Raw genomic sequence first — 24,117 nt, forward strand, 5'->3', positions numbered from 1 at the left:
ACGTTTGTTTCCTGTTGTACTCCAAAACTTATTGCCTCTCTGTTGCTTGCCATTATAAAGGAAAATTTTTGGTTGGCATTCCAAGTTGGATCCATGCCACCGGCTTTAACATCAAGTTTGTCAAGCTTCCAAGCATCTTCTGCTGGACATGAGAAATCTGCTTCCAAGTTCTATGGCATTATTTATGCTCTCAATTATCTCTGCAGCTACTACAATTGCACGGATAATTTCCACAACAGAGTTCTGTTGTAGTACGCATGCTATAAGTCTTTGCTGAGGCTTCCCTAAAAAGGTGCCCCTCTTCTTGAACCAACAACAATGGACTATTGGAAATTTGGTGTCAGATTAGCAGAGAACTGGCCTTTTTCTTTGCTACATATTGGTGGAAAGTTATTCATTACACTCCTTATAATTCAGGCAACAGGAAAAAGGTTTACTAGAAAAATTCTCTTGTTCCCATTGCTTCTATGATCTGTGACACCATATGAAGTTTGCGAAAAAAAAATCTCTGTATGCTTCTCCTGGATTGGCATGATTATTTTGCCTCATCAAAGCAGCATCTGTAGAGTAGTGTTCTATGTGATGATTATGATGCTCTGCTGTAGCTTGGATGTGGATCCTCCTGAAGTCCATGAACAATCTGAAAGCTGAGGATCATGAAGAGAGAGAGAGAGAGAGAGAGAGAAGGGATGATGTCTGACTTCAGACTTGCGGAGCATCTGTCTTTTCTGGTTCCATTTCTGTTTGGCAATCACTTCTACTCTCCCAATCCAACATGCAGCTCCTGAAGAACATGCAGCTCATGATGATATCAATAACAACAATGAGGGAATACATGTAAGTGATCGAGAAGGGCTCCTAGATAACTGATAGAGTGAATTTTTCTGACAGATGGTATGTCCTCACTACCCTGTACTGAAACAAAGCTTCGACGGCCGCCATCCCCAGATTGGCAGGCAGGGCGAGGGCTAATGCAGTTGCGAACCAGCCCCTGATGAGCATGCATGCATACCTTGAGCCCTTGACGACCGGGAGGTACCCACTGCTGTTCTCCATTGCTGATACTATGATTGCCAGGTTGCAGATTACTGTTGCAATGGCAATGATAAACGGAATAGAGAACCGCAGCAGCTGCTGAGAGGAAGAGGAGGGAGTTGCTTGAGGAGAAGCCAAGGATATCCACAGCATTGAAGACAGGGAACAAGAGGGAAAACATGGCGGCATTGGCTGAGAGGATGACAAAAGTGTTGAAGAGATGGGTCAGTAGAAGCGAGCGATGAAGGTGGAGAAATGAAGAGAATGGGGGAGGGGCGTGACTGTGGCGGGGGAATTCACGAACAGTTTGAATGATGGATGCTTTAGCTAGGAGTACGAAGGTGAGGGTGAAGGGGAGTGCGAAGGTGAAGGAGAAGATGGTTTGAGAGAGCTTGAGGTTGAGAAGGGAAAAGAATTGGGAGACAGGAAAGCCCGCGGCTTGGTAGGATGACGGTGGAAGTGGGGATAAGTGCTTGGGAGAGAAGAAGGGAAGCTGAGACCGGGAAGACGAAAAAGGTGGCAATGGAGGTGAAGGACCGGTAGCTCTGGAACAAAGCATGAATGGAGCTTCTTACGATTGTGGTGGCCATGCCCATGGTGGGGTGGGCGTTCTCCTGAATGGAGGGATATAGATTGGTCTCACATTGCAAAAGAAAATGTGAGGACCCGTGCGGTATGTGAGGACCCGTGCGGGCGTGTGTTTAGTCCCACATCGGTTATTCGCTGGGTAGATCTTGGGTACCCAAACAATACCTTCCGGCTAGCCATTTTGGGCGAGGTCCTGGGTTGTTACAAATGGTATCAGAGCGGACCCGGCCCATAACTTATGTGGACTAGGAAACATTGCAGCATGAATCCATTAGGGTTGACCACGGACAGATCGTGGTGTTTGTGATTAGATTTGAATGGATTTGAACCCTTAGCCTGACGAGGACGTCAGGGCTTGAACGGGGGAGTATGTGAGGACCCGTGCGGGCGTGTGTTTAGTCCCACATCGGTTATTCGCTGGGTAGATCTTGGGTACTTATACAGGATCAAGGAACCCACATAATACCTTCCGGCTAGCCATTTTGGGTGAGATCCTGTGTTGTTACAAATGGTATCAGAGCGGACCCGGCTCATAACCTATGTGGACTAGGGGACACTGCAGCACGGATCTATTGGGGCTGACCACGGGCCAATCGTGGTGTTTGTGATTAGATTTGAATAGATATGAACCCTTAGCCTGACGAGGACGTCAGGGCTTGAACGGGGGGAGTATGTGAGGACCCGTGCGGGCGTGTGTTTAGTCCCACATCGGTTATTCGCTGGGTAGATCTTGGGTACTTATACAGGATCAAGGAACCCAAATAATACCTTCCGGCTAGCCATTTTGGGTGAGATCCTGGGTTGTTACAGAAAAAGCGTAGCGTCTTGCTAGAGATCGTTATCCCTTTCTTAGAACTCTTTCCTTTTTTTTAGTTCCATGTTGGAAATGTAAAAGCAATTTTTTATTGCTTTTATAGAAATTTCATCCTTTGACGCCAAGTCGGGCTTGGAGGGAATTGAACTAGTAACCATATGTGTGTGCACACTCGACAAAACGTTGCTCGCCAGCCGTACCGTGCATGTCACATGGCAAGGTGGAGCACATATGTTTGTTGTCAGACATCTCGTCGTGTTGCTACGCTATTTTCGAAACATCACGTAGGGCCAGAACCATTCTATCGCTTTTGTAGAGCTCGAAAATGGTAATAACCTAGATTTTTGTAGAGTTTGTGGGTTGGTCCGGAGTGTCCAAGCCTAACCCGACTTATGACTAGCCTTGCTCATGGACCTGTGGGCTAGCTCGAAGAGGTCAGGCCCAAAAATAACATGTGAGGAAGAAGACTCTGATCCTCCGATTCTGACAAAAATCGAAGACTCTCAGAGAAAATCCGAGTTTATCTAGAACTTGGAAATCTCATCTACTTAAACCTCCTTCTTCTTCATTGAAAATTGTTCACGATTTCTCCAAGAATTGCCACCGATCTCAACGATTCTTCTCTGAAATCCTTTATTTGGATTGTCGTCGGAAAGGGTAGTCAAAAAGCCGCGCCAGACCGATCCTTCATCTCTTTCTCTTTCTTCTACCCATATATTGGCCTTTATTTTCCTCTTTTTTTTTAAAAAAACTTTTATTTTGTGCAACTGAAGGAGCGGTCGGATCTAGCAATCCAACAAGCGCATGCCCATTGGAAAAAAAATTGGGCTAAACCAAATTTATATATATTGGGAATAAGATCATCACAGTCTCGCAAGAGGGGGAAAGTCCTGTCTCAATCTTGTCTATCAAACTGATTTTTCTACAGCTTCCTAGATATAAATTAAAGTTGAATTTTTTATTTTATTGCATTGTTGCAATTTCTCTGTGTAATACGGCCAACAGATTGTCTTTTGGAAATTGCTGGAGTGGAAAAAGGGTTGGTACAACAAAGGAAGGGAAGGATTGGATTTTCCCCACTTTGCCTTTTTAACTTTGGAAAAGGGTGGGTCCCCTGGGTCAAGCGTTGGTTAGAGACTTAAGAGTGGAGGTATTGATTTGATGTTCTTGAAGAATGATAGGCCAACTACTAAACCAACGGCGTCATAGCTGGGTTCATTGGGCATGGCCTTTCTCAGCAATATTTGGACAGTTCCTGTCATTAGTTTCCCAGTTTCCCTCACTAAGAAAACATTATGGGGCTTCTCCAATATGTTTGCTTGGCTTCAAGGCATCCCCAGTGATGAGAAAGAGCTGCTTGTCCTTGATATACTGTGGAGATACTCTATTCATCATCTTCGATTGTTACATGTATGGAATGAGTCAATATATGAAAAGATGAGTTGACACTATTGTTCTTTCTTCTTTTTTTTCTTCTTTGAAGTAAGCAAAATCTCTTCTAATAGTAGATTTTTTTGTTTTTTGATTGAATTGGTTCTAATAGTTGATATTGAAACTGTGAAAAATTATGTTTCCCATAGCTGAACAAGAATACATGGCAGGAAATTAAACCAAAAAAACTTTGGTTTTGCCTCCAAACCATTCACAGTTCTGCCCTTGAGATTGTGACATAATTGCATGTGGAAGTGCCCAAAAGAACCTTGAAGAAAGTAAGCACTGCCCATATTGACGAGCAAAAAATATCACAACATACTAGACATAGCATTTCTTCCACTGATATGGATGAGCAGCAGTTTGATGGTAGCAAACGATAGTGTTCATGACATCATAATTACGTTAGATTTGGTGTTATCCCAACCTTGATTGCAAGCTCGTCTTGTGCTTTGAACCTACCTGTTAACTTTTGATATTTTCTTAGGAACATGCCTTTTTTTTTTTCTACAACAGATGACTCATACATTTCTAGTGTAAATACATCCAAAAAAGTTAAAAGATAACGACTCTCAAAGTGCTCTAGGCAACTCCTTCTCACCAACCCAGAGGGCCCCCACAGAGTAGTTAGCCACATACGAAACCATCCAATCTGTAGCTCCTTTGGCCTTTTTATGGATATGCTTGGCTTGAAAGGCGACATCTCTATCGACCATAGCTCGAATATTCTGGAGTAAAGAGTGGCATCCACCTACACTGCCGGTGCCTTTCACCTAAACCTTCCTCTGCGGAAGATATAGGGTTGGATTGGGCCTTGGGCCATATTTGAGCCTAGTTTTGGTCTAGCTCCGGGCCTGATTCCAGCTCAGTCTTCATGCTTGGTTTGCGCTTGAGCTTCGAGTCAGGCTCAGGCCGAGCCAAGCATTTGAATTGGTCCTCGCTCAGAATTCCTTGTGGCCCTAATTTTATACTTAAAACAACCCAAACTGTCTTGGGTCTAGCCCAATCTAACCTGAAGCCAGCCCACTTGAGGGGCATCGAGCCAGCCTGGGCCCTGTTCCCGTCCTGATGATTCACTTATTATATTTAAATCTAAATTCTATATTTCAAGATTTTTATGTGATACATATGAAATAAAATTTAAAGACATGTTCCTTTGTATTTTAATAATTATATGGAGACTCAAAATTCTTGTTGGTTAGAATGATCCATTCTTCGATCACTATATGAAGCACAATAAATAAAATATGATGATGGGTCTCTCTATAGTTTATTTATCACAAAATTGTTTTGCAGCCATTATATGAAGCATGAGTAATGAAATTTTGATAGATTCTCATGTAATTCATTAATTATATTTAAATTCAAGTTTTGCGCATCTATATAATTAGCAAGACTATCCACTATTAGTCCTTTGATAGGTTGCTTTGCTGTTTATTGGTTATAGGATCAAAATTTTATATTTCCATATGGTCACTATAGAACTATTATGTGGTCCCTATATATGAAGCCTTAAAAATAAAATTTTGTGATGGGTCCTCCAGTGGTTCACAAATTATATGAAAGCCACAAATTTTATCTTCTCATAAAATGAGCACAGAGTTGCGGCCATATATTCTTCTGTTTGTTAAAAACCATTTAGACTAACAAAAGGTTTTCAGAATCCTATAATCCTCTGCAAATATATAATAAATTCTATTTTTCAGAAAGAAAAAAAAAACAGAAGGACCAATCCAGGTCTTTACCATGCAAGAACAATTTAGGCCCCATAGACCCTCTCCCTCTATAGCTTAAAAAAAAAAAAATTCCTCCCAGTAAAATAAAATATGCTTATTTTCCTGTCCCAATCTATACTTGCAACCGATTCCAATTAAGGAATCAACAAAGTCACTCCTGAGTTTTCTCTGGATGAATCACGCAGATATTTTCTATTTGTTTAGTCAGTTTCTTTTTTTTAATTTTATTGGTTTTACTCGTATATACATATATGGTGCGAGAAGTCAGTGTACCAAAAAAAAATCAATGAGGACGCTCGATCACTTCCAAGTCTAGCCGGACGACATCATATCCAAATAGATCTTCAACCACACATCACGCCTCAAGAATCACATATGTAAGCCAATCAGAAGGTCAATCGCGCATCGGATCTAATCAAAAAATTCAGGTTAATTAAAAATACGAAACAGGGAACTGATAACTGCACCCAACATGTCCGTCCTTAAACTCTTCTCTTCCAAATGTAAGCAGTAATATTTATAAATTCTCTGGAAGACATATAACACAATAAAGTAAAGTACCAGGAACCGCCGATCTCTTTCGTGTGCCGTCCGCCTCTTGCCAATTTCGTCTTCTTTCCTTCCTCTTTTTCTCCCTTGCTTTCTTCTCTCCCTTTCAAGCAAAAACCTCGAGCCACGCGGCGGCTCCGCCCGTCGCCACCACCACTACCACCATGGACGCGGTGACCGTGGCCTCGTCGTGGCCGGACATGCTCACCGGCGTAATCTTGGAGACGAAGCGCGTCGTTGCTGCCCACTCCCGCCACTTCCTCGCCCTCACCGTCCTCTTCCTCCTCCCCCTCTCCTCCCTCCTCGTCGCCGCCCCCTCCCTCCCCCCCTTCTCCCACTTATCCACCCTCCACCCCCACCCCCTCCCCCCTCCCCGATCCCTCCTCCGCCTCCACCACCACCTCCCCTCCACCTCCCCCGCCGACGCCGCCCTCGCCCTCGCTTACGCCGCCGCCGCCCTCCTCGTCGCCCTCTTGGCCGCCGCCGCTGTCGCGAGCAGCGTTCACCGAGGCTTCTTCGGCCGCCCCGTAAAGCTCCTCCCCGCCCTCCGCTCCCTCCCCGGCCCCCTCGCGCGCCTCTTCCTCACTCTCCTCGCTTCCCTCCTTCCCCTTGCCGCCCTTCTCCTCCTTCTCTCCTCTCTCCTCCTCCTCTCCCTCCGCGCCGTCTCCCGCCCCCACCTCTTCCACTTCCCCCACGCCGCTCCACTCACCTGCTTCATCTTCGCCGCCATTACCATCCTTTCCGTTATCTACTTCCAGATCAATTGGTCGCTTGCCGGCGCGATCGCTGTCATGGAATCAAGCTGGGGTTTCGGGCCGCTCCGGAGGAGCGCCCACCTGGTGCAGGGGATGAGGTGGGCGGTGTTGTGTCTCTACCTCTTCTTTGTCACCGGGATTGGGGTGATGCTGTGGGGTTTTAGTCTCTGGAGGCCGGTGGAGACGACAGGGAATTGGAAGGAGGTCGTGCCAGTGGTTGCAAGGACTGTCTTTGGCTCTGGGATCACGGCGGTGCTGCTGCTGTATGGGCTTGTGACCAATGTGGTGTTGTATATGTACTGTAAGGCGCTGCATGGGGAGCTGGCAGAGGAGATTGCTGAGGAGTTTGCTTGGGAGTATGTTTGCCTCCCTTTTGATGATCGCAAGGTCCCGCATGTTGTTTCCGTGATTCGTCAGTGAGCAGGGAAGGTTTGGAAGGTTGGTTCCTCCATAAATATGTAAGCTTCGTGGTGTTTGTTAGTATGCCTCTGTAATATAGATCTATAAATGTAAAACCTTGATTAATTTATGCATCCATTGTAACATCATGTGCTTTAAATACTGTATGGAAACTACTTACCACTGATACAGAAAGATCTTGTTTGCAGTTTATTCTTGGAGAAAAGCTAAGCCAAGAGAATATTTTATTTGATCTCTGGAAGATCACTGACTTTAATGTGGATTTTATTCCATCATTACTGATTTCCAACTTGGTTTAGATCATTTTGTTGGTGAAAACACCTAGATGCTTTGTTGATTGTATGTAGTAATAGCTGTAAAATTATACCATTATGCTTCTAGATTTGGTTGAATAATAAGTGAATTCATTTTCACTAGGAATTTTATTCCATACATTCTCATGGATATTAATTTGAGATGTTTTCATGAAGGAGTGGTATATGTGTATCATGTAGAGAAAGATTACTAGCCCACTCTTAGTCATTGTGTAAAATGCGGAAATAGCAATATTCTGGTTGATATTAAGCTCTCCACAAAGGGGCTTCTTGTGAAAGCATGTCTTCTTTGCATCATTTTCCTTGAAGTTGCATATTTACTAAAGAGATCTTTTATGTGAGAGAAAGAAGTCAGATGAATGAAAGGCCAGATATCATAACAAGGCTTCCTCCACATCATATCCATTCTTCTAAATCAATAAAATATTTATTTGATCTCTGGAAAAAATAACTTTAATGCTGATTTTACGTCATTTTAGCCAGTTCTAACTTGGTTTAGATCGCTTTGTATGTGTGATCACCTAGTTGCTTTGTTGATTGTATCTCATAATAGTTGTGAAATTATACTGTCATGATGAGATTAAATATCATGATGAGATAGATTCCTCCTTCACATCATATCCATCGTTTCCTTCTCATAGAAGGGAATGTCAGATGTTGGATAAACCATGCATTCATCAAATCAGCAGTTGGAAATCAAATATAGTTTTAGTGTACTCACGAAGTTAAGGATGTTTTGACATCCTGGAATTAGGTTTTGATAATCAAATCCTTTTTCAAAAGATGAATTCAAGATCAGTTATTTACAACTTTTGAATATTTTCTAGGTAACTTGGCCAACAGATTTTACTATTATGAGAGGAGTCCTCAAGGGCGGAGTCCTCAAGGGCATTGTGTAGTGTAGTTTATATTATGAATATTTGGGCTGATAATATGTAAACTCCCAAAGTTTTCTTGGCAAACTTTAGTCAAGTTTGGTTGTTTCATCATTCTTATAAATCCGACATATTCTGCTTTTTTTTTCTTCTCTTCATCTTGTGATCATATCACCAGAAATGCAATACTTCCTTTTTTGCATAGTTAACTTCACTAAGTTCTAGTTGGAGGAAAACTAATGGAACATGAGCAGAATAATTTGCAGCACAAACATTTTCTTAGCTGCTGTCATGTAGATAAAAAATCTGGAAATATTACTGAATCAAATGTGGTATGGATTAAAAACTGGCATTGGTTAGTGTCCTACCGAAATGAAATGGTTTTTATTTTAGTTCTGGTTTATGTACCGAAATGAAATGGTTTTTATTTTAGTTCTGGTTTATGTTTGTGTGTCTAGATTACTTTCTAAAAACTGTAGCATGAACAATGAAGTTTGAAAGTTTGGGATGAACCCTAGTTGTGACTTATTGTTCTTATTGGATGAGTGAATAAATAGATGGGACATGTACTAGTTTAATGTTAAAGTGGTCAAAGATGAATTTGCAGTCAATACTTTCTACTTTTCCCCCTATACTTGACAAATTGGATTTGTTCTTCTTTTCTTTATTTTCTAGTTTCTTATTCCTTGAGGCAGAATGGATGGGGCCACGGTAGGATACAAAAATACCATCTGACATCACAATTTGTCACCAGGGAAGTGGCTTGTGGCGGGTGATTTGATGTTTAATGTTTACTCTTCTTTAAATTGTTACCGAGCAATTATTCTCTCAGGTAAGATACCAAATTAGCAGGTGATTTCATCTACCATGGAAACAAGCCCAGTCTAGTTTTTACTCAGAAATACATTTCAATTGTTTGGAGCTGCACCATTCTTTCATTTTCTCAACCTGCACATGCTAGCTTCCAGGCTAATTCTGTTGTTGGCTTATGAGAGAGCATTAGATGGATAGTTAATCTCTAAGACTTTCGTCTCTTCCTTCGTGGATGAAATATTTCTACCAGCACAAAAGTATGGTGCCATCTCATTTTAAACGGACATGCCATAAAGCATTATTGATCTCCTTGTTGGAGAACAATCCCACACAAAAACAAATAGAATTTGTTGCAATCTGTTTTCACACTGAGCCAAAAGTTCTAGAAGCCAGGAAATATGAGTCTTATGCAAGCTCAGGCAGTCGTGTAGATTAGTAATTAGGTGATTATTATGAGATGAGGTAGGGAGTGATTCTGACTGCTGCCTGCAGGATTGTCAAGTTGTACATCCTTGTATTCATATTTTCATATCACACTCATATGCCTACTTGCATGGTCGACATGGTCAGATTTCTTTGATGCTGGAGGGATGGTAATTTGTTATGAATGTCATAGATCTCTACTGGTTCATCTCAACAGCCATACTATGCTGGTATATTCTTGCTACAGATTGTTTGCTACGGATCGCTTAGCCTATTGCCTAAATTAAGATTTGCATAGTAGCTTCATTCAGGGTGTTGAATGCTTCATTTGCACTTGAACTCTCCATCCCGGTGCATATAATGCCTCCTCCTTGAGTTACTTTCAAGGCTTGTTATCTTACCCAACCTGTCCTTCCATGCAGAACTCTTGCACACAGGAACTCTTGCAGGTGTATAAGATCTGTATGTTTATCCAATGAAAACTTGTCGCGAGAAAGGTCATGGATCATGCTAAGATTGTTGATAGCATGTACGTGCTGCATTTTCCAACAGGCTGAAACTGCTACTTAAAGACACACTGTACTGTTTAATTGCCACAAGTTTGTTCTGGGCTGTGTTTGTATGTTTTTGGTGCCTGTGTTTTCAAATATATGGCGGCTGTTAATCGCCTGTGTTTTCAAATGTATGGCGGCTGTTGATGGAGCATCCATGTAATAGTAATCAAACAAGCATGACTTGCTACTCTTCTATCTGCATTATTTGATTGCTTCAGTAAACAAAAGTAGACTGGCCTTTTCATCCAAGTTGTTTGAATTTATCCTCTTCCTCTCGTATCCAAAAATGATCTGTTGCCATATCCTATTTTGAGTTGTGAGTGATGAAAGTGAAGTCTAGAATTGACTGGCAAATGTATATGATTTGATACGGAGGCGTTCAGTTGTGCCATATTAGATTGCATGGATGCCAAAATGTGAATCTTGTCATGCATAAAGGCTTGTAGTAGTTCTTGAAGAAAATCTGCTGCAGAAAGCTGGAAATCTTATACGTACAGCGACGTTGTTGTTAGATGATTATTAATATCGAAAGCAGACCGGGCGGATCTTGCAGTATGCTGAACGCTCATGTGGGAGTTGTGATGTGTCCATAACGCGTCTAATGTTTTCTTATGTGTTTCTAGGTTGTGTTTTAAGCAAACCAAGTGAACTTTGCAGGGTGCTGGATGCTAGATGGTGATTTAAGGCGGTGATGACAATTGATAACATGTGCAGTGCAGGGAAGAGTAGATGGCGGCCGCTGGGCCTCTGGTGTTGTTCAACCAATCATAGACATCCATGTTAGGCCGGTGAAGCTCGGAAAATTATCTAACTTTAGTCTCGTCTGGTTCGCGGGAAGGGCTTTAATATTTTTTTAATACTAAAAAATTTTTTTAAAAAAATAAAAATAAAGTGATTTTTGGCTCACGAAAAAGTAACTTTTTTATGTTTCTTATATGAAAGACTTTCCTATGAAATGTGAGAATCATATTTGTATAGGAATATAACTTTTCTGTTTCTTTTCTTTGAAAATTTCAACCAAACAAGAGATATCTCATTGCTTTTTCGTTTACCACACTTTCTTCCCTTCTTTTTCCGCGAATCAAACAAGCCTTTAGCTCATGCATAGAATTTTTATATTTTTTTTATATTTAGTTGAGTATCTATTTTTTTAAAGAAATTATATAAAATATTATTTATATTTTTAATAAAATTTTTTATTACATTCTATCTAAAAACTTAAAAATATTTTTTCAATTTTTTTTTTTCAATTCTTGGCCAATAAAAATGAGACTTTTTCATAACCTACCCCTCTCTCTCTCTCTCTCTCTCTCTCTCTCTATATATATATATATATATATATATATATTATAAAATATAAAATTTTTATTTTTATAAAAAACTATTTTTTATTTTTTAAGAATTAATTAAATATGAGATATTTTTTATTTTTGGCTGGCACATTATTTGTTTGTTTTTTTTTTGAAAGAAGGGGAAGGGGGAGGAAGGGACAAGCCCACCCCCGCGTAGCAGCCTCCACTGGGCTCCCACCCCGTCAGGAGAATGTTTGATGCAGACAGAAATAATCGTGTGTTGGACATTTCGGCCGGTTTGACTCATACCCTCTCCATCCGTGGGCCGGCTTGGTGACCCCTCTAGGCTCCGGTACGAATCTTCGGTGTGAGTACGTCATATCTGGCACCATCGATGTTACTAAGGGACCAGTAATCATTTCAAATCTCATATTCGATCAGAAAGCATCCGGTTTCCTCAATTTAATCAACGCCCATATATTTCAAATTCAGAACCACATGATTGGAAGTAAAGCTCCGTTAGCTACCACAACGGCGGGACATTGTTTGTTTGGTTGGAACCCCTCCCCAATCTGAATAAGACGGAGCGCTTGTAAACTCCGCTTATAAATTTCGAAAGAATAGGATTATAGCGGTTTGGCCCTCTCCACTCCGTTATCTTAGAAGTCTGGACTCGGACTTCTTCTGGTTACCCACCCAATTCCGGCGTTATGGAGCGCCGGTCACTCACATAAGATGTTCCTCGGGCCCACGCGATGTTGGCGTGGCAGCTGGCGTATTGCGTCAACTCCCACGAAACGATCAACCCCTTCTCCAATTGTGTGTCTGTAGGGTGCCGCCTAGCATTACCGGAAGGCCAAATCTTGTCGCCCTTTTCGCTGCGTCGCCGTCGAGACGAGAGAAGGGAAGGGGTGAGGAGATGGCGATCTGGGCCTTGTTGCTGACCTTGGTATCGACGCTTCTGGCCCTAACGCTCGCCTCACTCTTCGCGGCCGTGATCTCGGGGCGGAGGCGGCGGCGGCGGAGAGCCGTGGGGTTCTTCCATCCCTACACCAACGACGGCGGCGGCGGGGAGAGGGTGCTCTGGTGCGCCGTGCGGGCCGTCCAGGAGGAGAATCCCGATCTCGACTGCGCCGTCTACACCGGCGACGACGCCTCGCCGCAGAGCCTCGCAGCCCGGGCCTTCGATCGCTTCGGTGTCAAGCTCCTTCGCCCACCTCAGGTATCCCTCCCAAGATTGCTTCTTTGGCTTAAAAATCGTATCTTTTTCACTTTCATTGGATTTCCAGTGACTTAATTAATGGATTCTATGATTTCTTATTATTTGTTAGTCGAGTTCTAAGTTTATGCAATTTGCTTTAGATTGAAGTTGTAGATTCGGGTGTGGAATTTTGAAGGTTGTGGCTAATATTTCATTCCTTATAGATTAAAGGTTTTAGGGCGGCTTTGATATGGCCAACTTGGGAAGAACAAATTACTTTCTTTTGTTTGTTTATACTACTTTGGATCCAGCCTTACCACCAGATAGTTATAGAGTTGTCTTCTGATAAAACTGATTGGCTGCATCTATTTCAGTTAGTTTGATTACTAACGTTCTTCTTGATGAACATGGTGATCAGTCTTGCAATTTTTCTATGCAAGCAAGGTAAAAGAATATCTATTCATATTACCATTACATGGCTATTTAAAACTCTCAAGGGAAAATTCAAGATTGGAACTTGATAAATGGACACCTCGCTTGCTTGTTTAGTTTATAGCTTTTGATTTGTTTGAATCAACTGAACGCTTGTTATGCCTACTATCGTTTGTAGGTTGTTCGCTTGTCTAGAAGGAAGTGGATTGATGAACGGACCTATCCCCATTTCACTATGATTGGACAGAGTCTTGGTTCCGTTTATCTTTCGTGGGAGGCTCTACGCAAATTTACACCACAATATTATTTTGACACGAGTGGTTATGCCTTTACATACCCACTTGCTCGGGTGTTTGGGTGCAAAGTTATTTGCTATACCCACTATCCAACTATAAGCTCAGACATGGTCTCTCGTGTTCGCCAACGTAGTTCAATGTACAATAACGATGTTCTGGTTGCCAAAAGGTATGTCATTCAAATGCAAAATATATTGACAGAGATTGAAACTAGTTCTTATGATTTTGGAAGTTATTGATTGTTGGAATTTTCTTCTAAGAACTGGAACATCTTAACAATCCATCTGCAAGTTTATTAGTAATGTATATGCCAAAGATGCCCTTTAAATTTGAAAACACTACATGCCATTCCCATTAAGTCATAAGGATCCTAGTTGTGGGAATAAGAGTATGAGTATAATAATTATTTTAGCTGCATCAAGCAAATATCGAAATTAGAGTGGATTTGAGTGCAAGAGGGGGGCACCAGTTATCCCAGAAATTGATAAGAAAGAGGGGAATGCATGGAACGTGCTTGCATAAAATATTGCTGTCTGATAAATCATAATTGGAGCTTTCTGAGTTTGTAATGATTTAATATCAATATCTAGTGGAATGACTTGAAAGCAGAGGAAGGCTTGGACAAGTTTGACAACTGAATATTCTAAACTAAATGCGTGATGTTCTAGGAGACCAATATTTTGTCTACTAAGGACCCAGTTTATTTATTTAGGATGGTAGGAGGAAAATTCTCAAGCAATGTTCTAAAAGATGTTACATTGACTGCCTAGGCAACCTGCCTAGGTCGGGTTGCCTAGGTAGCTATCTTGACATTTTACATCATGTCTGATTATGGGGGGTGAAATTTTAGTAGCTTTTGCTAATTGATGTTTCGATTAACTTACTGCATCTTATTTTGATGTCATATGTTACCTTTTCTTTTAGGTTTTTCCTAATACTTACTGGTTATCTTCGATTTATTATTTTTGGGCCATCTTGACCTCTAGATGCTTGCCTAGAACCTAGGGCCTAGGTGGTCCCCTAGCTGCTTGGTTGACATTTATAGTCCTTCAAAATATTGTTCTCTTGTTACAACAATATATTCTTATGTCATTCTTCCGAGAAAGCATGATATGATGACATAGCACTTAAAATAATTAAGTGTGGTTACATAGGTCGGTGGTTTTCTTCTATTGCTTTGTAGAGCACTTCTTGCAAACTCTAGTTCATTACTTTGGCAAGAGAGGCTTCTTTTCATGTTTTTGTGAATAGAGAGTTGATGTGATGGTATGGTGGCCAGTCCTTGGAATGAACACTGTAAATTTTTGAAGTTAAGAAGTTAGGTGCTTTGCAAAACCTCATCCGGTCTAGATCACTGTCATTTTTGGTGAAAACAAGAGATGTTGGAGATGGTTGTCTGACTAGGCTCTCTCAGTATGTCCTTTGTGGTTTCGTGATTGTCAGAGACTCGGTGGGAAACAACATAGGATTTTGAACTGGAAACCTGGAAGTAACTTGGAAAGTTCAAACTCTAAAGCTTCTCTTGATTGGAATCCTTGGAGAATGTCCTTACTTGCTAGGAAATGGATTAAGAGATGATAGGAAATATATTTTCTGTGCTGTAAATGATGAAAGCACATCCAAGATTCTAGGGTATTGTGACATGACTTGATGAGAGAGAATGATTTGATATATCTTGGAGGGGGCAGAGAACCTTGTTAACTTTCTGTAAAGCTAGAATGGTATTTCCACTTAACCGAAGAAACAAAAAATAGTCAATATTTTTTGAGATCTTTAGAAATTTAGTTGTTGGTTCAAGGACAGGCTTGTTAATTTTTGGGAGAAAATTAAGTGCATTTAGGTTTAGTGATTTTTGTTGGATGGTTCTGTTTTCTGTTTCTTGTGCAGGTATGGTGTTATCTTTCACCATGTTGAGGTTGAAGGGGAATAGGGATTTCATTCTGAGTCCTCTTGAATCTACTTGGGTTTTGTAATTGAACGCTATCTTGGTAGTTAGTTGATCATAATTTTTTTCGAGTTCTTTTATTTGTAAGTTTCTTCATTATCAATCGAAGATTTGTACCTGCTCGAATTAATGACCATAACCATAAGTTGGTTTTACTAATCCTCATTTGCCATGCATTTGTATTTAGGACTACCTTTCCTCTTATTTCAACCTGCTCCGTCTCCTTTTTCATAACTCCAGCCCCTGTTGCCTTCATTAATATTGTGTAGAAATTCCTGCGCTAAAGTAAGAAAATTTTAGTGAATGTTTTGTAAATCGAAGTGGGAATTGTTTTATCTGGTTATATTATTGAATTTCACATTATCTTTTACCCAACTTTTTCAAATGATTTATGGAAAGAAGTTGTTTGGTTGATAACGATGTTTCTATGGGATTATTCTTGTCTTTATTAGGTTGTGAAAAACCTCCTCCTTCTATTTCCCTACAAATTCTTTTAGGGAGGCTGTAGGCTAAGAATACATCTATGATGAGCCAAAGTTTTGAAGGATTCATTTTCCAGCTTTTGTTAGTTCTACTTGAGATGTTTTCTATTGTTGTTTCCAACTCTTTCCCATCCTTTCTCTTCTTTCTGTGTTGAAGCGTGGTGTGTATCTTATACTAGGATCCGCTCTGTTGTCTTGTTGTTTGGACTTGACATGCAAAACATGCTACCCCTCATATTCCACCCATTTAATTAGATTACACTGTACAAATGTTTGATCACGCCAATTCTTAAAGAAATGATTCATCAGAGAAGTTGATACTGTCTTTTAGAAAGGTCAAAGATGGCACATGGCCTTCAATTTCATTTTGTTACCCTTCAGTCAGATAACCACAATGATCAATGTGTGTGTGTCTGTGCATGTATTCTTGTCTGTTGAGATTCAGTGAGAGATAAGTTGTTTTACTCAGATTTGGTCCTACTGCTTATATTCCGAACCTCATTGTGTTTAGCAACAGTAACATACTAAAAATTTATATGGGGACAGCTTTACCTGTTCTTCCTGGTATATAAGATGAGTTGCAGTAAAATTGCAACTTTAGCCAGACCATAAAGAGGTGAAAGAATTTTTTTTTAACATTATTATGGATACTAAATGGCTTCTCAGAGGGAGGCAATAAGGCATTTGGAGCATCTTGCCATTTTATGCATTATTTTTTGTAATGATAATTTACCAAATTTTCATTTATGTTCCGTTCATTTGTCACCATTGATAGATATAACGAGGGCTGGCGCATACAACTTTCACTTTTTCAATACCCCAAAAAAGATAAATATTAAGGATAATCCTTATCATCTGTAAAAAATCCAAAATTTGCCTGTTGAGGGTCATAATCTTAAGAATAAATTTGTCTTAGTAGCTTTGGTGCTTTATATAGTTGATTTTATCTTGAATGAATTTACATGCATATCTTAGCTTACTTATAGGTCTTTTTATTTTGAGGCAGCTTTTGGCTATCCCGATGCAAAGTCCTCTACTATACATTCTTTAGTTGGTTGTATGGGTTGGTTGGATCCTGTGCACATCTTGCAATGGTGAATTCATCGTGGACAAGATCTCATATTGAAAGGTTGTGGAGGATTCCTGAACGTATTAGGAGAGTATATCCTCCATGTGATACTTCAGCTCTTCTGGTATGTTTGTTCATATATTTTTGGTATGCTTCTTGGTCTGTTATTTAGTGACTTTTCCCTTGACAGATAAAGCACCGGTTATTAGATTTCTTCCCCCACTTGTCTTCTGTGTCTATTAGAGCTTTCAAGCATGGTGATGGTAAATGTGACTCGTAAAAAGGTTTTTAATTTGAATTACCATTGTATACTAGATCTTTATTATTCTACACACTATATTCATAATATAAAAGAGATAGTTGTGAGGCTTGAGTTCATCATTGGCTTTCCTAGCAAGCAATGTTCGCCATCTCGGTACCAGTGCCACACTAGCACTATCGGCACGGTACAGTACGGGGTCTTTTCGGTGTACCGAGTATCGATATGCCACCCATACTAGGTACCGGTACCGAACCGGTACGGTATACCCCATACCGCCCGGTTCAGGCCGGTACGGCGAACCATGCTAACAAATGTTAACTTCAAATGCTAACAACACTTATAAACTTTGTTAGGGCTCCATTAGACGATTGCAAAATGATATTATATGTTTCTGGTAGTGAAACAGTCAACAAAGTTGTGATAGTTTGCCTTGTAGACTGGAGTACTACCAGTGACTTCCTTCGAAGTCTCTTCCTTTGAAGTAACTAGGGCCCCTGGTTATTTTTAAAATCAAGTGCCAGCACTAGTACCCATGCCGGTCACCTTCCAGCACAACAGATGGCGTGCTATGCCAACTGTGCCAAAACAACAAGAAAAGAAAAAGTACTTAAAATATTTTTGCAAAAAATGAAAAATAGAGTTTAACAGGTATGGTGCTGAGCCATGCTGGATACCAGTACTGGCCTGACAAGCCAACACTTGAAACGTTGGCTTGCAAAAAGCAAGTTCTTTAAAACTGCTTAAAGTTTCCTTGAAGTTCTTCTAGTTTTGCTTAAAACTCCCCCATTTGTTAGAAGTAACAAGTTCCCGTACATGATAAAACCAGTCTCTGAAAATTGTACATGTCTCTTGCAAGTTTAAAGCTTTTTATTTGGAAACTCTATGATCAATTAGCAGCTTTGGCATGTGGTGACTAACGATTACGAGGTCAACCTCTACAGAAAAAGAAATGGTTTATTGTTTTTAAAGTTCTCTGAGTAATTATAGTTTGTCTTGAGTAACTATAACATGCTACCATATATCTAAATCTCAGGTAACTATAGCTTTAATATTTGGTTTTATAATAATTATTAAATAGGTACATTTTTATGCTCTCTGTAGATGTTTGAAATGTGGACTCGTCTCTTAAATAACATGCAGTCGTGTGAAGATTGTTTCACCCTAAGTTATAGTTCCATTTGAGTGACCCACTAGTCTGGTTGCATTTAACCATCGCTCATGAGAAGTAACTGTTGGATGTTCTAACAGATGCTTCCTTTGGAAAGGCCAGCCAAATCTCCTGTCATTATATCTGTTGCCCAATTTCGCCCAGAAAAGGTACATTTGTAAATATTGTATTACTATATTTATGTTCATGGGTTGAGCACTCATGATTGGAGAATATCCTGATATTTACCATCATACCACTTATTCCTCTGTCAGGCTCATGCTCTTCAGCTAGAGGCATTCTCACTTGCTGTTCAAAGACTAGACCTCGAGTTACCTAGACCAAAGCTCCAATTTGTCGGTAGTTGTCGAAATAAGGAGGACCAAGCAAGATTACAAAAGCTTAAAGATAGATCTAGTGAATTAGACATGGATGAATTTGTGGAGTTCCACAAGGATGTGACATACAGGTTGGCATGGCATCCTGACCTCTTTTGTCTTCATTAATTCAAAAACTGTCAGCTCATCATCATCATCATCATCTGCAATCATAATATTATTATTATTATGATTAAAAAAATAATCATCACATCTACTGTCAAGTTTTCATAGATGACATGTATCTATTAGATTTTAAGCAAATGTGCACCATATTAGATTTTGACATTTACTCCATTGTATTAGTTTCTACATTATTTTTTTTAAGGAAGTTTGAAATTTTACAAATATGAGGCTGGTTTGTAGTCATTTAGCAACTGAACTTTAAGGCTTGAAGAGACTTTTGTCCAGACCCAGTGATAACTCTTTCACTTGGCCTGGCCATATCCTGAGAGCTGCAGTGACAGATGCTATTAGTGCAGAAGCAGTGGGAAATTCTTGTCCCTTGTCACACAAACCACAACCTTTTAAACAAGCTTAACCACTACAAAGCAACCCTGCATATGCAGAGGAAGGACCATCAAGCCACATGAGTATTTTTTTTCTTCCTCTGAGTTGAACACCAATTTAATGGAACCATTTGATATAAAAATTCAGATGAGAGAATCAGAATGATGGATGGCAATAGGAAGGACTAAGATAAACTTAAAGGTGATTGATTTTAGATTAGTTGGATTCAACAGGCATCAGCTCCTGCTGTTGGCACTCCTCTCCTTGGTGCTTGCACTAGGGAGAGGTCTTAAGTTCAAACCAGGGCACTAACATTCCCACCACATTTCTGAATAGGAATTAAAAAAAAAAAAAAAGGTTACTGGAACATATGGGATATGGAAGAAGCAAGTCACTTGCACTTCCCAAGTCCACCTCTGGCCATGGGTGTGTGATGCACATGTTATTTTGTCTTTCGTTACAGTTTCATATTCATTCAGTTATTTGCTTCCAGTGGTCTTGGTGCATATAGAGATCTACTTCCATTTCCCTTCTGTTCAGAGAATTCCATTTCCCTATCAATTGCTATATTTCTGGTTTCTTTGCCTCCTATGTTCAAACAGGGAGTTGGTGCAGCTTCTGGGAGGTGCTGTAGCCGGGCTTCATTCTATGATAGATGAACATTTTGGCATCAGTGTCGTGGAGTACATGGCTGCTGGTGCTATTCCTATTGGTGAGTGTGTGATGATATCCTCATTTGAAACATCCCTTTCACCTTTCATAAAAAATTAGGTTTCTTCATGACACCCGGTAACACCGTTTCCATGTCAGCCCATAATTCAGCTGGGCCAAAAATGGATATTGTTCTAGAAGAAGATGGACATCAAACAGGATTTCTAGCTTCAGACAAAGAAGAATATGCTGATGCTATCCTTGAGATCTTAAAGATGCCAGAGACTAAGAGGCTTGCTATCGTGGCAGCTGCAAGAAAGCATGCTCAGAGGTTTTCAGAGCAAAAATTCTACGAAGATTTTAAGGCTGCAATCCGCCCAATCATTCGTGGCTCCAGTGCTCCTTCATGAAACGTAGTGGATCACTTCTCATATGTTCCTTCTTCTTGAAAAGAAAGGGGTTGGAGTAGATGACTGAGTATAGGCACAGATTGTAACTGCTTGGCACTGCTTATGCCTGGGCCATAATCTTCTAGGCTTCCAACTGAGAAATGGAAAAACTACAGAGTGGGCAGCTCCTTTTGAATTTCTTATTGAAGAACCAGTAAGGGAGTTCATTTATCATGTGTGAGTTGCTGAATCTTGTGACAACAAATTTTTTGATACATCTATTCATGTACAGGATTAGAAAGCATTAGTGCATACCTAGATTCTTATTATCAGTCTAAGAATGGAATGATGTCATGTTTTCTGAATCGATTGATTGTGAGATGACTGGATTTTTATGGATTTAGCTAATCTGACAGGACCCAACTCTTCAGTGAATTGAAGAAAAGTGCAAAGAAAGAAAATAACTTTGTAAATTTCATTTGATATTAAGCTCTAAATCTTTTGTGGAAGAAAAAAAACAAAAGGTATGCATCAAGACATTTAAAGGCCCGGGTTTCAAGAGATATGTAAAGTGAGCCTCAAATGAGAAAAGTAGTTTTCAGGCTCCCCTCACCAAGGTCTCATGAACTCTAGCAAGCAAAGTCCGACTATAGGATCAAAAGGTTGCGTCCGAAGCAGTTGTTCCAAATCTTTAGTAGGGAGACGGGCTGTCTTCGTTCCCACCTTTCATTCCTTTGTTTTCTTCTTCTTTCTTCTGTTATCTTTCTTTTTTCTGGAGCAAAGAAAATCTTCTCTTCTATTATATCTTTCCCTTGGTTCATCAGTGAAGTCTAGGAGATGCAATTAAATAACCTGTTCATGTGTGGTGGTTTCTCAGTTACAAAAAAACCTTTTCAGGTTTCCTCGTCTTTGTCTCTTGATCTCTTCTTTTCAGTCACCTTTCATTCCTTTTTCCACCAGTAAATCCTGACATCTCTAAACGAGAATTGTTTCACATGACAGCTTGCGAACGAAGAGTTGTCATCATCATTCTCTTCTTTCTTCTCTTCTTTTCTCTTAGATCCAGCATTGAATTAAAACCATGTAGATGGTGAATATAGTGGTACGGAATATTATTTTTCCTTAATATTTGATACAGATGAAAAGAAAACTATTTCATGTCGCATGCATTTAACAAAAATGTAAATCTTCAAACCCGCACATATTAGCAGGATTCCAAAATTTTTGAAGAATTCAAGATAAGTTCAGTACTCACATTTGCTTTTTTTTTGTGCAGGCTCTGGCTATGGCAATATCCATGAAAACAAGGTTCGAACTTGGATCAACGGTTGACATGCCATAAGATTCTATCTAATCACCATTCTCGAGTTGCAGTTTACATTAACTTCTGATAGCAGATGCTTTGAATACTTAAAACTAAGTGGATGCTTTGAATACTTAAACCATGTATTATGTCCAGGACAAGGTAGCTCATGATGCTAGATAAGGGCAACATCTATGAGACTAATCGCATCTCATTTCTATAATTAGGAATTAGTATTTTTGTAAATGCTTTCGAAGCAACTTATCTCATATACTATAGTTCACTCAAATTGAATTGCTGAGATGGCTACGATTACGCATAGTTTGAGCAGAGTGCATGTTCGATCATCCATCTACTTTAAATGCTTGCTTCAATGTTTTTATGCAAGCTTTAAATCTACAAATATTCTTTTCATCAAAACTTCTTAAATAGATAGGAAAGTTTGAGATTAAACTCTTGAATATCTATCATGCATGGATGGATTGGATGTGCTTGAAATCTCTATTAACTATTGGGGCAATGGGAAATGCTACAATTTAGCATATGAAATGGACTTTGAAGCCTTCCTTATTATTTGTGCTTGGAATCTAGTAGGCTGAAGCTTTCTGCTGTTCTTCTTGGCATGCGGTATGGTATGCCTGTTTTCCTCCTCCAAGAACTCATTTGATTAATTAATACTAAAGACTAGTTAATCCTGTATATGATGAGAAAACCTCTAACGCGCATGCTAAAGACTAGTTAATGCTGTATATGATGAGAAAACCTCGAAGTCCAATTCATTGTCGGCACTTATCTCATGAGAAGGGGAGTCCGGATCATGTGCTTAGAAAATTAAATAAAAAAAGATTAAGACTGTTGCATGGGTGTGAGGACCGTGCGGGCGTATGTTTAGTCCTACATCAGTTATTCGCTAGATAGATCTTGGATACTTATACAGGATCAAGGAACCAAATAATACAATTCTGTGCGAGTGTATATTTAGTCCTACATCGGTTATTCGCTGAGTAGATGTTGGATATTTATACAGAATCAAGGAACTCAAATAATACTGGCTAGCCATTTTGGGTGAGATGCTAGGTTGTTACAATGGGTTGCATATCTTCTCTCAAAAGTGCATTCCTATATATCGGTTTCATTCGTTTGTTTGTTTTTATTCTCGTGGGAGCTAATACCTGGACGAGTGCTGTGACACTGCCCAATTGTATCCTGTCCCTACTATTTGTATGTTAGCCATCTACCTACCACATGAAGCCTCACCATGCTAAACAATAGGTGCAACTTGTGTTGGGTTCAACCCGAATATACCCACGGAAACCACTCACTGGATGAAGTTAAGGTTTAAATTTGAGTTGGACTTGGATTCAAAATTTCCAACCCAACCAAACCTATAATCCAAGTCCATATATAATAAACATGAGTTATATGTTGTCTTAGCCTTTAAGTTTGTCATACAAATTGATGAATGATTGAAACCTCAAATCAACAGAAGCATCTCTAACATTTCACTTATTTTAAATTTCTTATTAAAGCAAATCTAACCTGATTGAAATAGTAACCTGACTAACCTAATCCAACCAGAAATTATTTTGAGATGAGGCTGGCTTGAGTTGAATTAGAGAATTCCCAACGTGAAAGCAAGTTGGATTGGGAGACATATAGGGTGGGTTGGGTTTAGATTTGCCCTCAACTCGACCCAACCTGTCCAGTTGCGACCTTAGGCTAGACTCCTCTACTGTTTAAAACATATATGTGTGCTCCTACATTGCTATCCATAATTTTTTAAACATTGTTGTTTTATGAAATAAGCTTCTATATAGTAACATCTTTACTAAGAAATAAAAGATAATGTATTGGCAATTAAGAAAGAGATTCCAATTCTCATATTCATCAATATATCTAGATATGTGCATCACACAACTAATGTTAATAACTAGCATGATTCTTTTGTAAACATTTCCATCAAAGTATCCAGAATGCTAATAATATGCAGTCCTAGAGTATACCTAGAATGGTAGTCTTATGCAGGTGTGAGGCTGTATGGACCTCTTTGGCTTCTCTTCTTCTCTTTCCATTGCGGTGAATTGGGGTTAACTATATGGTACCGGCCCGTGATCTTAGCATGCTTGCAGAGAACTTCAGCACGGAGGAGACAGAGAGCAGTTTTCTCATTAGACGGCTCCAAGGCACCTAAGTTGGATAGATTTGCTTTCTCTTTTTGTCAAAAATATTGGAATCTCCTTCATGATAATATGCCTTCATCACCCTTATTCCAAATGAAGAGGGCACACTCATAGCTAGAGATTTGAGACCGATAAACCTTATAAATAGCCTCTACGAAATCATCTCGAAGGTCCTGGCAAACAGACCGGTTGGTTTCCTTCCCCACTTGATGAATGAGGCCCAATTAGCCTTCATCAAAGGTTGTTATATCATTGAGAATTTCTTATATGTTCA

The 24,117-nt window shown here is 39.9% G+C and overlaps 2 protein-coding genes and 1 pseudogene across 4 annotated transcripts; 2 read left to right on the forward strand and 1 right to left on the reverse strand.

Moving 5' to 3' along the window:
• Positions 1–628: 628 nt before the first annotated feature.
• On the reverse strand, positions 629–1,686 carry LOC108511192 (uncharacterized; annotated as a pseudogene).
• Positions 1,687–6,176: 4,490 nt separating this feature from the next.
• On the forward strand, positions 6,177–10,551 carry LOC103704438 (uncharacterized). Of its 2 annotated transcripts, none has more exons than XM_088703974.2 (2): positions 6,177–7,366; positions 10,176–10,551. In XM_088703974.2, exon 1 carries the CDS (start codon positions 6,318–6,320, stop codon positions 7,326–7,328), a length of 1,011 nt encoding a protein of 336 aa, XP_088560100.1. In that variant the 5' UTR covers positions 6,177–6,317; the 3' UTR covers positions 7,329–7,366; positions 10,176–10,551. The 2 variants fall into 2 exon arrangements, with proteins under 2 accessions (XP_088560100.1, XP_088560101.1); XM_088703975.2 differs by having other exon boundaries at positions 6,177–7,346.
• Positions 10,552–11,775: 1,224 nt separating this feature from the next.
• On the forward strand, positions 11,776–21,984 carry LEW3 (UDP-Glycosyltransferase superfamily protein). Of its 2 annotated transcripts, XR_603611.6 has the most exons (8): positions 11,776–12,821; positions 13,411–13,697; positions 16,962–17,148; positions 18,535–18,603; positions 18,709–18,902; positions 19,923–20,032; positions 20,131–20,597; positions 21,637–21,984. XR_603611.6 is itself a non-coding variant. In XM_008787705.6 (7 exons), exons 1-7 carry the CDS (start codon positions 12,519–12,521, stop codon positions 20,379–20,381), a joined length of 1,401 nt encoding a protein of 466 aa, XP_008785927.4. In that variant the 5' UTR covers positions 11,776–12,518; the 3' UTR covers positions 20,382–20,725. The 2 variants fall into 2 exon arrangements, 1 of the variants encoding a protein (XP_008785927.4); XM_008787705.6 differs by lacking the exon at positions 21,637–21,984 and having other exon boundaries at positions 20,131–20,725.
• The last annotated feature ends 2,133 nt before the right edge of the window (positions 21,985–24,117 follow it).

This window comes from Phoenix dactylifera, chromosome 9 (genome assembly GCF_051530095.1).
Source record: "Phoenix dactylifera cultivar Ajwa chromosome 9, Ajwa_hap1_PhDact_Kaust_v1.1, whole genome shotgun sequence".
Taxonomy (NCBI): domain Eukaryota; kingdom Viridiplantae; phylum Streptophyta; class Magnoliopsida; order Arecales; family Arecaceae; genus Phoenix; species Phoenix dactylifera.

Coding starts and splice junctions, on each gene's coding strand:
- LOC103704438 (XM_088703974.2), top strand. CDS start 6,318: ATGGACGCGGTGACCGTGGCCTCGTCGTGGCCGGACATGCTCACCGGC.
- LEW3 (XM_008787705.6), top strand. CDS start 12,519: ATGGCGATCTGGGCCTTGTTGCTGACCTTGGTATCGACGCTTCTGGCC. Junction 18,903..19,922: donor CACAAGGATGTGACATACAG/GTTGGCATGGCA, acceptor ATGTTCAAACAG/GGAGTTGGTGCAGCTTCTGG. Junction 20,033..20,130: donor TGCTGGTGCTATTCCTATTG/GTGAGTGTGTGA, acceptor TTTCCATGTCAG/CCCATAATTCAGCTGGGCCA.